Below are 13318 nucleotides of genomic sequence, written 5' to 3'. Positions count from 1 at the left end.
TCAAATGCAGTACACCGATGATAATGATGGTGATGATAATGCTGATATGTGAAACATGTAAACCTGTACCACAGTGCTCTTCATCCGAGCCATCCAGACAGTCCCTTCTCCCGTCACACACCCGCCTGGCGTCCACACACCCCCCCGCCCGGCAGGTGAACTGGCCCTCCAGACACAGCACCCTGGGGAGACCCCCGTCGTGGGGCGTGGTCCAGGCCGCTGCACAGAGAGCGTAGGCTGATGCATTATGGGAAGCTGAAGTAGAAACTCAAATCCTCCTTCACACACCGAAGGCCTTCTAGTGTTGGACCTGGCTGGTATTATTACTGTTATGTCAGAAGAAAGGTCAGTTGACCTGGCTAGTACTAGTATCAGTACTAGTATCAGTACTAGTATCAGTACTAGTATCAGTACTAGTACATGCTGGTAGTACTGGTGTCCTGACCTGTGGAGTGCAGGGCAGGGGGTCCAGGGTGCGGGGTGCTGGGCTGCAGCCCCGGTCTGGCAGAGGAAGCCAAGCCTGGGCGCCCACCTTGGGGCGTGGTGCTGTGCAGCCCCGGAGCTCCAGTGGTGTAGTTATGGAAACCTGGACTTCCTGTGGGCAGCGTGTGGTTCTGTATCCCTGGCAACCCTGCCGTGGGGGCTGTGCCTGTGGGGCAGACGGACCGGATAAAACCTGATCTCTGAAACCGTCTGTCTGGGACCCTGGTTTTACATGATTCAGACAATAGAAATGCAGTGTTACCACAGTTGAGCTCGTCAGAGTGGTCCTGGCAGTCCTGCCGGCCGTCACACAGAGCAGACACAGGAACACACTCCCTACCCCCGCGGCAAGCAAACTGGCCCGGCCTGCAGCCATGCACTGTCACCACCCCATCACCAGGGGGAGACGTGGTCACACTGCTGGGGGTCACCAGCTCATCTGGAAGACAGAGGAAGAAACTTTCAACGCAAAATCACAGGTTCTCTCAAATCAGGAACCAATAAGGAACTAGCCTAGTTTATCATAAATCTAAGCTAGATATACAATAGATAGATTTAAGACAGATAGATTTCAGTTAGATAGAACAGATTTCTGAAAGATGTAAGTGTGTCTCAGGTGTGTGGATGTGTGAGAGGTCCCAGGTGTGTGTGCTTACCCCCCCTGCAGCCCAGGACCTCCACCCGCAGGTAGAAGGTGTGTCTGAACTCCAGGGGGATGATGCGCAGGTAGCGTGCGCGGACCAGACGCTCCAGCCAGCGGGTCACCGGGGCGCGGCCCACCATGCGCACCTCAAACACCTGACCACAACAACAACAACAACATCAACATCACCTCAAACACCTGACCACAACAACAACAACATCAAGACCGATATCACCTCAGAAGATTCCACCAAGAACAACCAAAACAAGCTCAGTGGTTAGAGCATTTTACTGCAGATCAAGAGGTTGTAGGTTCAAATGCCCCTGAGTACATCTCTCTGGATGAAAGTGTCTGCTACATGAACACAGTATTGTTATGAGAAATCTTGTGATGGTGATGGTGTACCTTGGGAAGGCTGCCAGACCGGCTGGTCTGGGTGTAGTTGGAGAAGTGGCTTGGCACCAGAGCAAAGGCCAACCGGTACTTGCTGAGGTAGCCCCACATGCGCTCTCCGCCCTGGGTCACCACGCCTGACACCCAGGTGGGCTCAAGCAGGTCCACCTGGAAGTAGGGCTGGGGGTCTGCTGGAAGAGGGCTCCAGCCTGGCTCCATCACCTGGCTGAGACCACACAGCACCATGTTACCTGTGTGTCTCTGTGTGTGTGTGTCTCTGTGTGTGTGTGTGTGTGTGTGTGTGTGTGTGTGTACTCACACGTTGGGTACGATGTTGAGGCGTCCGGCGTCAGCAGGGTTGTTTTCCCGGGAAGAGGAGGAGGTCAGCTGACCATAACGAATCCTCCCGTCCTCCAGACCCAGGGGAGACGAACACACACCTGGACACACACACACACAGAGACACACACACACAGAGACACACACACAGACACACACACACAGACACACACACAGACACACACACAGAGACACACACACAGAGACACACACACACACACAGAGACACACACACACACAGAGACACACACACAGACACACACACACAGAGACACACACACAGAGACACACACACACACACAGAGACACACACACACAGAGACACACACACAGAGACACACACACACACACAGAGACACACACACACAGAGACACACACACAGACACACACACACAGAGACACACACACAGAGACACACACACACACACACACACACAGAGACACACACACACAGAGACACACACACAGAGACACACACACACACACAGAGACACACACACAGAGACACACACACAGAGACACACACACAGACACACACACACACAGAGACACACACACAGAGACACACACACAGAGACACACACACAGAGACACACACACAGAGACACACACACACAGAGACACACACACAGAGACACACACACAGAGACACACACACACAGAGACACACACACAGAGACACACACACACAGAGACACACACACAGAGACACACACACAGAGACACACACACAGAGAGACACACACACAGAGACACACACACAGAGACACACACACAGAGACACACACACAGAGACACACACACACAGAGACACACACACAGAGACACACACACAGAGACACACACACAGACACACACACACAGAGACACACACACACAGAGACACACACATGCACAGTTCTAAAGAAGTAGTATTTACCTGTTGGTCACAGATGATTCAGAAGCTGAGGAAAGGAGAAGAGAAGAGAGGAGTAGAGGAGAGAAGAGGAGAGAGGAGGAGAGAGGAGGAGAGAGGAGAGAGGAGAGAAGAGCAGAGAGGAAGAGAGAGGAGGAGAGAGGAGAGAGGAGGAGAGAGGAGAGAAGAGAGAAGCAGAGACTATTCTCAGTCAAGCTCACCTCTGTGTCCAGGCCCTCCTTGCTGTGAACACACACAACACACACTGTGACAGTTTGCTGTTTACACACACAGATAAAAGCATCCGCTAAATAAATGAAATGTGTGTGGGTACAGCTCAGTTATCTGCACCATCAACAGCTTTCAGGTTCGAATCCCCTGCACATCGCTTTGGACTGAAGTATCCGCTAAATCACTAATACACCACTATCCATATCATCACTGTTTATTATAAATCACTAACACACCACTATCCATATCATCACTGTTTATTATAAATCACTAATACACCACTATCCATATCATCACTGTTTATTATAAATCATATAAATATGACTCTGACAGCAGGGCGCCTCACCGTGGGCGTGGCGTGGGTGACAGCGGCCATGGAGGGGGTCCTGAGGGGGGCGGGGCGGGGGGTGATGAGCCCCTGGCAGCCCTCCTCATCCTCCCCGCGGGGGCAGTGGGCCACCCCGTCGCAGCGCAGCGAGCCGCTGATGCAGCCCCCTGGTGGAGGGCAGGAGTACTGCCCCCTAGGACAGCCCCGGGGCGAGGGCGTGGGCGAGGGCTGGGTCCCTGAGGAGGACAGAGACCACCAGCTGGTAAACACAGGAACAGCTAACACAGGCCTCTCAAGCAGGGTTCAAAACATCTTTTCCCCCAAAAGTTATGAAAACATATTGGGGTTGCATGTGGCTGTGTGTAGCTGTGTGTAGTGGCCTCACCACAGTGCAGCTCGTCAGTGCCGTCTCCACAGTTGTTGACCCCGTCACACAGCACCCCCTGGGGGCCCCCAGGAACACAGCGGCCGTTCCCACAGCGGAACTGCCCCCCCCTGCAGGGCCCCGGGGGGGAGACGGGGGGGAGGGGGGTGCTCAACCAGCGGTAGGCTGGACGGGGGAGAGGGGAGGGGGAAGTAGAGAGTCAGAAAGGGATAAAGAGAGAGAGGGGGGTGAGAGGGAGGCAGGGAGAAGGAGAGGGAGATGAAAAGAAAGAGGGAGAGTTGTTAAAGCTTCAGGAAGATTCAGTTCTCTTTAAGGTCACCAGCGTCATGGACAGGACCTAACTCACCGTCTCCACAGCCCATGAGCTCCAGGCGGAGGTAGATGCCGTTCTGGAAGTCGTGAGGCAGCACGCGCACAAACCTCGCCGCCACCATTCTGTCCAGACGGACCTCCACCACACCACGGTCGTCATGGTTACCCAGGAACACCTAGACAGAGGAACGGGTGAGTGGTTGTGGGCAGAGCCTACGGTGAGGTCAGACAGCAGAAGAAGACCCTGACCTCCAGACAGCAGAAGAAGACCCTGACCTCCACACAGCAGAAGAAGACCCTGACCTCCAGACAGCAGAAGAAGACCCTGACCTCCACACAGCAGAAGAAGACCCTGACCTCCAGACAGCAGAAGAAGACCCTGACCTCCACACAGCAGAAGAAGACCCTGACCTCCACACAGCAGAAGAAGACCCTGACCTCCACACAGCAGAAGAAGACCCTGACCTCCAGACAGCAGACTAACAGCAGTGTGGTACCAGAGAATGTCTAATATGGGGAGAACTGCCACTCTATGGAAACTTACGGGTTCTGAACTGGTTGCAGTTCCACCCTAGTTCCATATGAGGGCGCTGACGGTCCAGTGCAGAATTAAAGAGGGTCTATGGAGCTATACCCCTCAAAATCCACTTTTCTCAGGATATAATTTTTTGTCTAGACATTTGAATGTTGAATTCAAAAGGGGAGGCCCAAAAAATACACACTGCTGGGTGTCAGATTTTTTTAAGTCGCTTTTCTGTCTTAAAAATCCTTTAAAAGGTCAATGACGTCATACACATCGTATGACCAGAGCTGCTGCTTTACGGCAAGCTCTGGTCTCTTCCTTTTTTCTCTCAAGGCATCGACAACACAGCTGACAGGCTCTCCCTGTCAATACACATGCTAGAAAGAGTTTGGCTTGCTAATGTGGTTGCTAATGTTGCTAATGCTCTGACATTCTGGTTCTGCTTTGGATGCCATCATCATAATCAGTCCTTCACTAACCAATTAGTATTCATTAGCAGAATGCTAGCGTGTTACGGGCAACAACGACTCATCCTGTAAGAAATCGAAAGGACATAAGTACTCGTTCATTCAACTTTCGACCTGTAATTCATGTTGAACATGCAAAAACTACAAACTAATCTGAGATTTCTCAACGACAATCAGGTGAAAGAGATAAATTTAGCCGTTTAGCTCCGCAGACTCCCATTCATTTTGCAATCGACCACAATCACTCCCAGTGGAACTCTGGTGGAACTGCAACAACCTTCGGTCCAATGGGGCTTAATAGGGAGTGGACAGGCTCTCCTTACACAGGAGTGGGCAGGCTGTCCGTAGACGGGCTCTGGCGGTACCTTGGCCCTGGGGCTCTGCTCCGTGACCAGCTCCTGGTAGGTGTGCCAGTGCTTGGCGTCAGGGCTGAACTGCAGGTAGAAGCTGGACACGAAGGCGTCCGCCGCCCCCCCTCCCTGGAGCAGCACCCCCGTGATGTTGTATGTCCCCAGCAGATCCAGCTGCAGGTAGGGGGGCTGGGTGGGGAGGCTGTGGGCCGGGGGGGGCCCGGGGGGCAGGTCGCGGTACTGCTCTGCCTCGGGGCTCCAGCCCTGCAGGTCCCCCCGGGGGTCACGGCCGTACAGGCGCCCCGCCCAGGGGGGGTGCCCCCGCTGGTGGGAGGAGGAACTGAAGCTGGAGTCTGGGAGAGACTGAACACCCAGAGGAGACCAGCACTCATCTGAGGAGAGAGGGACACATGTGAGACCACACACGCTCTCTCTCTCCCACACACGCTCTCTCTCTCTCTCACACACGCTCTCTCTCTCTCACACACGCTCTCTCTCTCTCACACACGCTCTCTCTCTCTCACACACACACCCACACACACACACACACACACACACACACACACACACAGGTACAGTATGAACAAAATACAAAATCACACATCACCTCAATATCATGAGACCGTGTTAGCTTACAGGGCTAAAGCCTAGGGGAGAGTAAATCCCAGAGGCGGGTGTGACTGACCTGCGGGCGGCAGGGGGTACGTGGGCAGGGTGGGCGTCACCGGGGGGGAACTGACCGGTGAGGTGGCAGGGGCAGCTGTCGTCACGGTGACGTTGCCCCCTACCGGAGAGGAAACATTGACATGTTCACACTGTCACAACTAAAGATGATTCAGTCTCAACTAAAGATGATTCAGTCTCAACTAAAGATGATTCAGTCTCAACTAAAGATGATTCAGTCACAACTCAAGATGATTCAGTCACAACTAAAGATGATTCAATCTCAAATAAAGATGATTCAGTCACAACTAAAGATGATTCAGTCACAACTAAAGATGATTCAGTCCATCTCCTTCATACTGTCCTCTCCTAACTGAACATATTCAAATGCACAATACAAAAACGCAGAAAAACAAGTGTCTGAAGATGATTCAGATTCAGTCCAAAACCACGGGAAAACAAGCCTGACATATAACACTCTGTTTAATCATTAACAGAGCGCTCCACAAACAGAGCCGGGCCCTGAGGGTGAAGTGTGTGGTTGTGAGGTACCTTGATCTGCACAGTAACAGCATCTGTGTCCATCCTCTGGGATCAGACTCTGACCCTGGGGACCAAAACACAGGCTGTTGCTAGGAGGCAGGACTGACACAGGAAGAGCAGGACTCCTGGGTAAACAGACTCGCAGGTTCTGGTTTTGAAAATGTAATATGCTGCCCGGGAAATTTACTCAAGATTAACTGTCTATACACTGCTGGGAAAGGTGGAAAAGAACACCCACACAGTCTGGTAAACACACACACACATTATGTCCTGCTAACACACACACATTATGTCCTGATAACACACACACATTATGTCCTGCTAACACACGCACACACAGACCTGCGGGCAGCCGCTGGTGGCGTGGGGGCAGTAGGAGGAGCAGAGCACGGTGAGGTTGGGTAGGCAGACACACAGCTGGCAGAGTCCTCCTCTCCAGCGCTCCCCGACAGTGAGGGAGCGCTCCTGGAACACACACCTCTCACAGGGCTCTGTCTGGCAGCTGGAGACACACACACACACGAGTGTTACCCCCTTAGCACCACGAGAGAACAGCATGTTCCAGGTCCACAGCTCGTGGGACGGGGATCACAAACGCGTGCACGTAAGGCCGTCTCACCGGCGGGCCTTCCGGTAGATTCCACGGCACAGCTCCCCCTGGCCGTGCTTGCTGGGGTTGTTGGGGCTGCGAAATGACCACTGAACACTCTGCACCCCACAGGGTCCCAGACACTCTCCCCACTCAGACCAGGACGACCACCCGCAGTGCACTGGAGACACAGTCAGCACACAGCACACAGCACAGTCAGCACAGTCAGCACACAGCGCAGTCAGCACACAGCACACAGCACAGTCAGCACACAGCACAGTCAGCACACAGCACAGTCAGCACAGTCAGCACACAGCACAGTCAGCACAGTCAGCACACAGCACAGTCAGCACACAGCACAGTCAGCACACAGCACAGTCAGCACACAGCACAGTCAGCACAGTCAGCACACAGCACAGTCAGCACAGTCAGCACACAGCACAGTCAGCACACAGCACAGTCAGCACAGTCAGCACACAGCACAGTCAGCACACAGCACAGTCAGCACACAGCACAGTCAGCACAGTCAGCACACAGCACAGTCAGCACAGTCAGCACAGTCAGCACACAGCACAGTCAGCACACAGCACAGTCAGCACACAGCACAGTCAGCACAGTCAGCACACAGCACAGTCAGCACAGTCAGCACACAGCACAGTCAGCACACAGCACAGTCAGCACAGTCAGCACACAGCACAGTCAGCACACAGCACAGTCAGCACACAGCACAGTCAGCACAGTCAGCACAGTCAGCACAGTCAGCACACAGCACACAGCACAGTCAGCACACAGCACAGTCAGCACAGTCAGCACAGTCAGCACACAGCACAGTCAGCACACAGCACAGTCAGCACACAGCACAGTCAGCACAGTCAGCACACAGCACAGTCAGCACACAGCACAGTCAGCACAGTCAGCACACAGCACACAGCACAGTCAGCACACAGCACAGTCAGCACACAGCACAGTCAGCACACAGCACAGTCAGCACAGTCAGCACACAGCACAGTCAGCACACAGCACAGTCAGCACACAGCACAGTCAGCACAGTCAGCACACAGCACAGTCAGCACACAGCACAGTCAGCACACAGCACAGTCAGCACAGTCAGCACACAGCACAGTCAGCACAGTCAGCACACAGCACAGTCAGCACACAGCACAGTCAGCACAGTCAGCACACAGCACAGTCAGCACACAGCACAGTCAGCACACAGCACAGTCAGCACAGTCAGCACACAGCACAGTCAGCACAGTCAGCACAGTCAGCACACAGCACAGTCAGCACACAGCACAGTCAGCACACAGCACAGTCAGCACAGTCAGCACACAGCACAGTCAGCACAGTCAGCACACAGCACAGTCAGCACACAGCACAGTCAGCACAGTCAGCACACAGCACAGTCAGCACACAGCACAGTCAGCACACAGCACAGTCAGCACAGTCAGCACACAGCACAGTCAGCACAGTCAGCACAGTCAGCACACAGCACAGTCAGCACACAGCACAGTCAGCACAGTCAGCACACAGCACAGTCAGCACACAGCACAGTCAGCACAGTCAGCACACAGCACAGTCAGCACAGTCAGCACACAGCACAGTCAGCACACAGCACAGTCAGCACAGTCAGCACAGTCAGCACAGTCAGCACACAGCACACAGCACAGTCAGCACACAGCACAGTCAGCACAGTCAGCACAGTCAGCACACAGCACAGTCAGCACACAGCACAGTCAGCACACAGCACAGTCAGCACAGTCAGCACACAGCACAGTCAGCACACAGCACAGTCAGCACAGTCAGCACACAGCACAGTCAGCACAGTCAGCACACAGCACACAGCACAGTCAGCACACAGCACAGTCAGCACACAGCACAGTCAGCACACAGCACAGTCAGCACAGTCAGCACAGTCAGCACACAGCACACAGCACAGTCAGCACAGTCAGCACACAGCACAGTCAGCACAGTCAGCACACAGCACACAGCACAGTCAGCACACAGCACAGTCAGCACACAGCACAGTCAGCACACAGCACACAGCACACAGCACAGTCAGCACACAGCACACAGCACAGTCAGCACACAGCGCAGTCAGCACACAGCTTCTGATTGTGTGTGAGATCTGGTGTATGTTCTGGTGTGTGTCTGCTCCAGAGCTAGGAGGACTGACCTGCACAGTCTGGGTTGGGCTGACAGCGCTGAGGTCGGCCCCTCTCACACACACACATCTGGCAGTCCAGCTTCACCTGCTGCCCGGGCCAGTACCGCACACCCCCCACCTCACACACACACTCCTCTGGTAACACACACTGCTGGGCGTGGCTCATCACCTGGCCCTCTGGGCACCAGCATCCTGGAGAGGGGGGGGGGGGGGGGAGAGACAGAGTAGGTGGCACTAGAGTTGCACAAATGAAACATCTACAACATGTTTGTAGGAGAACCCAGAGAGAGATCTGCCCCCCTCCTCCCCCACCCCCCTCTCCCCTCCTCCCCCACCCTCCACTCCCCCTCCAGTCCCCCTCTACTCCCCCTCCTCCCCCCCCTCACCAGAGAAGCAGGGGGCGCTGGGGTCGCAGGCGAGGCCGCTGCTGATGTGAGCGCAGGAGACGGGGCAGGGGGCACAGCTGTGCCTCACCAGACCAGCAGGACACGACACACTGGCACAGCCGTCCTGAGGACACGGCTCTGGGGAGGAGGGGGGGGGAGGGAAACAGTGACAGGGGAAAAGGAAAAGGGGATAGGGAGAAAGAGAGGAAGGGAAAGAGGCAGGGAGGGAGGAAAGGAGGGAGGGATGGAGAAAGAAGGTAAAGAGTAACAGGGGAAAATGAGAAAGGGGTCAGACACATGCAGAATAAAATATTGTTTTTGTGGACAAGCTCTTCTCATCCTGACTCACTGATCTCCAGCGCAAGGCCTGCCTCGCCGGGCAGCTGGGGGCAGTCCCTGCCTCCGTTCTGAGGCGGGGAGCAGCCTCGGTGACGCACCTCCACGCCGCCACACCCCCCAGAGCAGTTGGACCAGGTGACCCACGGCAACCACTGGCCGTCCACTGTTGAGACAGGGCAGAAAAGATGGATGATCAGGATGAGGATGATGACCACAACACTGATGTTACTAAAGCCAGTGATGAAGATGATGGAGTTGATGCTCACCTGGACAGGAGGTGTGGAAGCACTGCTGCTTCTGGGCCTCCTCCCCCCTGCAGCGCCCCAGCACCGCCCCTGGGGGGCACTCTCTGCTCCGGCTCCTGGAGCCTGGCCCACAGGACAGGCTGCAGGGGCCCCAGGGGGCCCAGGGCCCCCAGCTCCTGCAGCCCTGCTCATCTGAGGAGGCACCCGGGGGGGAGCCAGGGCAGTCTGGAACACCGTCACACACCTGGAACACAGGAGAACCCAGGTAGAACCCTCAACAGATACACCTGGAACACAGGAGAACCCAGGTAGAACCCTCAACAGATACACCTGGAACACAGGAGAACCCAGGAAGAACCCTCAACAGACCCCGGGCCCTGCGTTGGTACCGTTGTGAAGGGGAGGCAGGATCCGTGGAGGCAGGTGAACTCAGGACAGGTCACCGTGGTGTTCTTACCACCAGGGGGCGCAGGAGAGGTGTGCTTACCTTTTCACACACAAAGAAGACACATCAACAAATACATAAAGCATGAAAAATGCACAAAAAGTAGATCTTTTCTGCGTATTCGGTGGCGACTCACCGCACACCAGTTCGTCCTCGGCGCGGGGGCAGTCGGGCCTGCCGTCACACACACGCGAGGCGTTCACACACGTGCGGTCGTCACAGGAGAAGCTGCCTGGACACGGAGGGATCTGAGTCGAACCTGAGGGGGAGAACGCAGGAGGGTGAAGATGATGATGATGATGATAATGATGATAATGATGATGATGATGACATGATGATGTGTGAGTGTGTCGATGTGATGCTGTCAGGACATGTTCTCCGTGTGTGAGCGTGAGGCCCTCCCTCCGTACTAACCGCAGGTGTCCAGGCTCTCGTCGGAGGCGTCAGGGCAGTGAGGCGTCCCGTCACACAGCAGGCCGCGCTCCACACAGGCCCCTCCCCCGGGGCAGGGCACCTGGCCGGGGCTGCAGTCACACCCACCCTCGTCACTCCCGTCCAGGCAGTCAGTCTCCCCGTCGCAGCGCCAGGCCCGGGGGACACACTGGCCACTGGAGCAGCTGAACTCATACGGCCTGCAGGCTGGGGAGGACAGACTGGCATAGTGATGCTGCTCTCCAGACTGATGCTGCTCTCCAGACTGTCATACTGATGCTGCTCTCCAGACTGATGCTGCTCACCAGACTGATGCTGCTCTCCAGACTGATGCTGCTCTCCAGACTGATGCTGCTCTCCAGACTGTCATACTGATGCTGCTCTCCAGACTGATGCTGCTCTCCAGACTGTCATACTGATGCTGCTCTCCAGACTGATGCTGCTCACCAGACTGATGCTGCTCTCCAGACTGATGCTGCTCTCCAGACTGTCATACTGATGCTGCTCTCCAGACTGATGCTGCTCACCAGACTGATGCTGCTCTCCAGACTGATGCTGCTCACCAGACTGATGCTGCTCACCAGACTGATGCTGCTCACCAGACTAATGCTGCTCTCCAGACTGATGCTGCTCTCCAGACTGATGCTGCTCTCCAGACTGATGCTGCTCTCCAGACTGATGCTGCTCACCAGACTGATGCTGCTCTCCAGACTGTCATACTGATGCTGCTCTCCAGACTGATGCTGCTCTCCAGACTGATGCTGCTCACCAGACTGATGCTGCTCACCAGACTGATGCTGCTCTCCAGACTGTCATACTGATGCTGCTCACCAGACTGTACTGATGCTGCTCACCAGACTGATGCTGCTCACCAGACTGATGCTGCTCTCCAGACTGATGCTGCTCACCAGACTGATGCTGCTCACCAGACTGATGCTGCTCACCAGACTGTCATACTGATGCTGCTCACCATACTGATGCTGCTCACCAGACTGATGCTGCTCACCAGACTGTCATACTGATGCTGCTCACCAGACTGTACTGATGCTGCTCCTCAGACTGTCATACTGATGCTGCTCACCAGACTGTACTGATGCTGCTCACCAGACTGTCATACTGATGCTGCTCACCAGACTGTATTGATGCTGCTCACCAGACTGTCATACTGATGCTGCTCACCAGACTGTCATACTGATGCTGCTCACCAGACTAATGCTGCTCACCAGACTGTCATACTGATGCTGCTCACCAGACTGATGCTGCTCACCAGACTGTCATACTGATGCTGCTCACCAGATTGATGCTGCTCACCAGACTGTCATACTGATGCTGCTCACCAGACTGATGCTGCTCACCAGACTGTCATACTGATGCTGCTCACCAGACTATGTCAAACTAATGCACCTTCCCACAATTACGAGACAGGGGAGGGGAGGAGAGGAAGAGAGGACAGAAAAAAGGGAACCACATTCTGCAGAGCAGCTCTGCCCCCTCAACATTCCTGCCCTCATTGTGAGACTCACCAGAAGTGGGGCCGGTTGGGGTGGGCGTTGAGGGGGGCGTTGCCGTGGTGACGGTGTGGCAGTTGGCCCGGTCCTCGTCCTCGCCGTGGCGACAGTCGGCCACACCGTCACACAGCCTGGAGCCAGACACACAGCTGCCGTCGCTGCAGGGGAACTGGCCTGGCCTGCAGGTCGCTGTCACACACACACACGCACAGTGAGCACTGTGCCTATATGTTACCTTATATGAAGCTTTTTCCTGCCAGTTCCATCCTAACTCAGAGAAGGTCCCACCAGGGTACCAGGGTACCGTGGTATCCAGGGTACCGTGTTGAGCACAGCAAAGCATTCTGGGACGTACCGTTGGTAGGGCAGACAGCCTCGTCGGTGCCGGAGGAGCAGTCCCTGTGGCCGTCACACAGTCTGTCTGCTGGGACACAGCGCTGCTCCCCAGGGCACTGCAGCTGCCCGCGCTCACACACGCAGCCCGCCTCGTCGCTCAGATCCCCACAGTGATCACGGCCGTCACAGCGGAGCAGGTAGGGGATGCAGGGTCCACCCACACACTGGAACTCCCCTGGCCCACACAGCACCCCACAGTCTGCAGCACACACACACACACACACACACACACACACACACACACACACACACACACAC

General features: G+C 55.2%; 1 protein-coding gene across 1 annotated transcript in view; it reads right to left on the bottom strand.

Annotated features, from left to right (window-relative positions):
• sspo (SCO-spondin) overlaps positions 1 to 13318 on the bottom strand; it is a 67248-nt gene that overhangs the window by 36516 nt on the left and 17414 nt on the right. Inside the window, 24 exon segments of the mRNA XM_047024158.1 lie at positions 70 to 219; positions 446 to 649; positions 746 to 922; positions 1140 to 1281; positions 1532 to 1745; positions 1839 to 1959; positions 2976 to 2997; positions 3332 to 3549; positions 3699 to 3847; positions 4041 to 4186; positions 5366 to 5742; positions 6036 to 6134; positions 6566 to 6620; positions 6899 to 7058; positions 7176 to 7326; positions 9319 to 9501; positions 9696 to 9833; positions 10045 to 10197; positions 10301 to 10523; positions 10669 to 10766; positions 10861 to 10983; positions 11139 to 11363; positions 12680 to 12853; positions 13020 to 13259. Of these exon segments, the coding sequence (XP_046880114.1) occupies positions 70 to 219; positions 446 to 649; positions 746 to 922; positions 1140 to 1281; positions 1532 to 1745; positions 1839 to 1959; positions 2976 to 2997; positions 3332 to 3549; positions 3699 to 3847; positions 4041 to 4186; positions 5366 to 5742; positions 6036 to 6134; positions 6566 to 6620; positions 6899 to 7058; positions 7176 to 7326; positions 9319 to 9501; positions 9696 to 9833; positions 10045 to 10197; positions 10301 to 10523; positions 10669 to 10766; positions 10861 to 10983; positions 11139 to 11363; positions 12680 to 12853; positions 13020 to 13259 (3942 nt within the window).

This window comes from Hypomesus transpacificus, chromosome 8 (assembly GCF_021917145.1).
Source record: "Hypomesus transpacificus isolate Combined female chromosome 8, fHypTra1, whole genome shotgun sequence".
Lineage (NCBI taxonomy): Eukaryota > Metazoa > Chordata > Actinopteri > Osmeriformes > Osmeridae > Hypomesus > Hypomesus transpacificus.
Note: the sequence above shows the minus strand (reverse complement) of the source record. Positions and strands in the feature narration are given on the sequence as shown.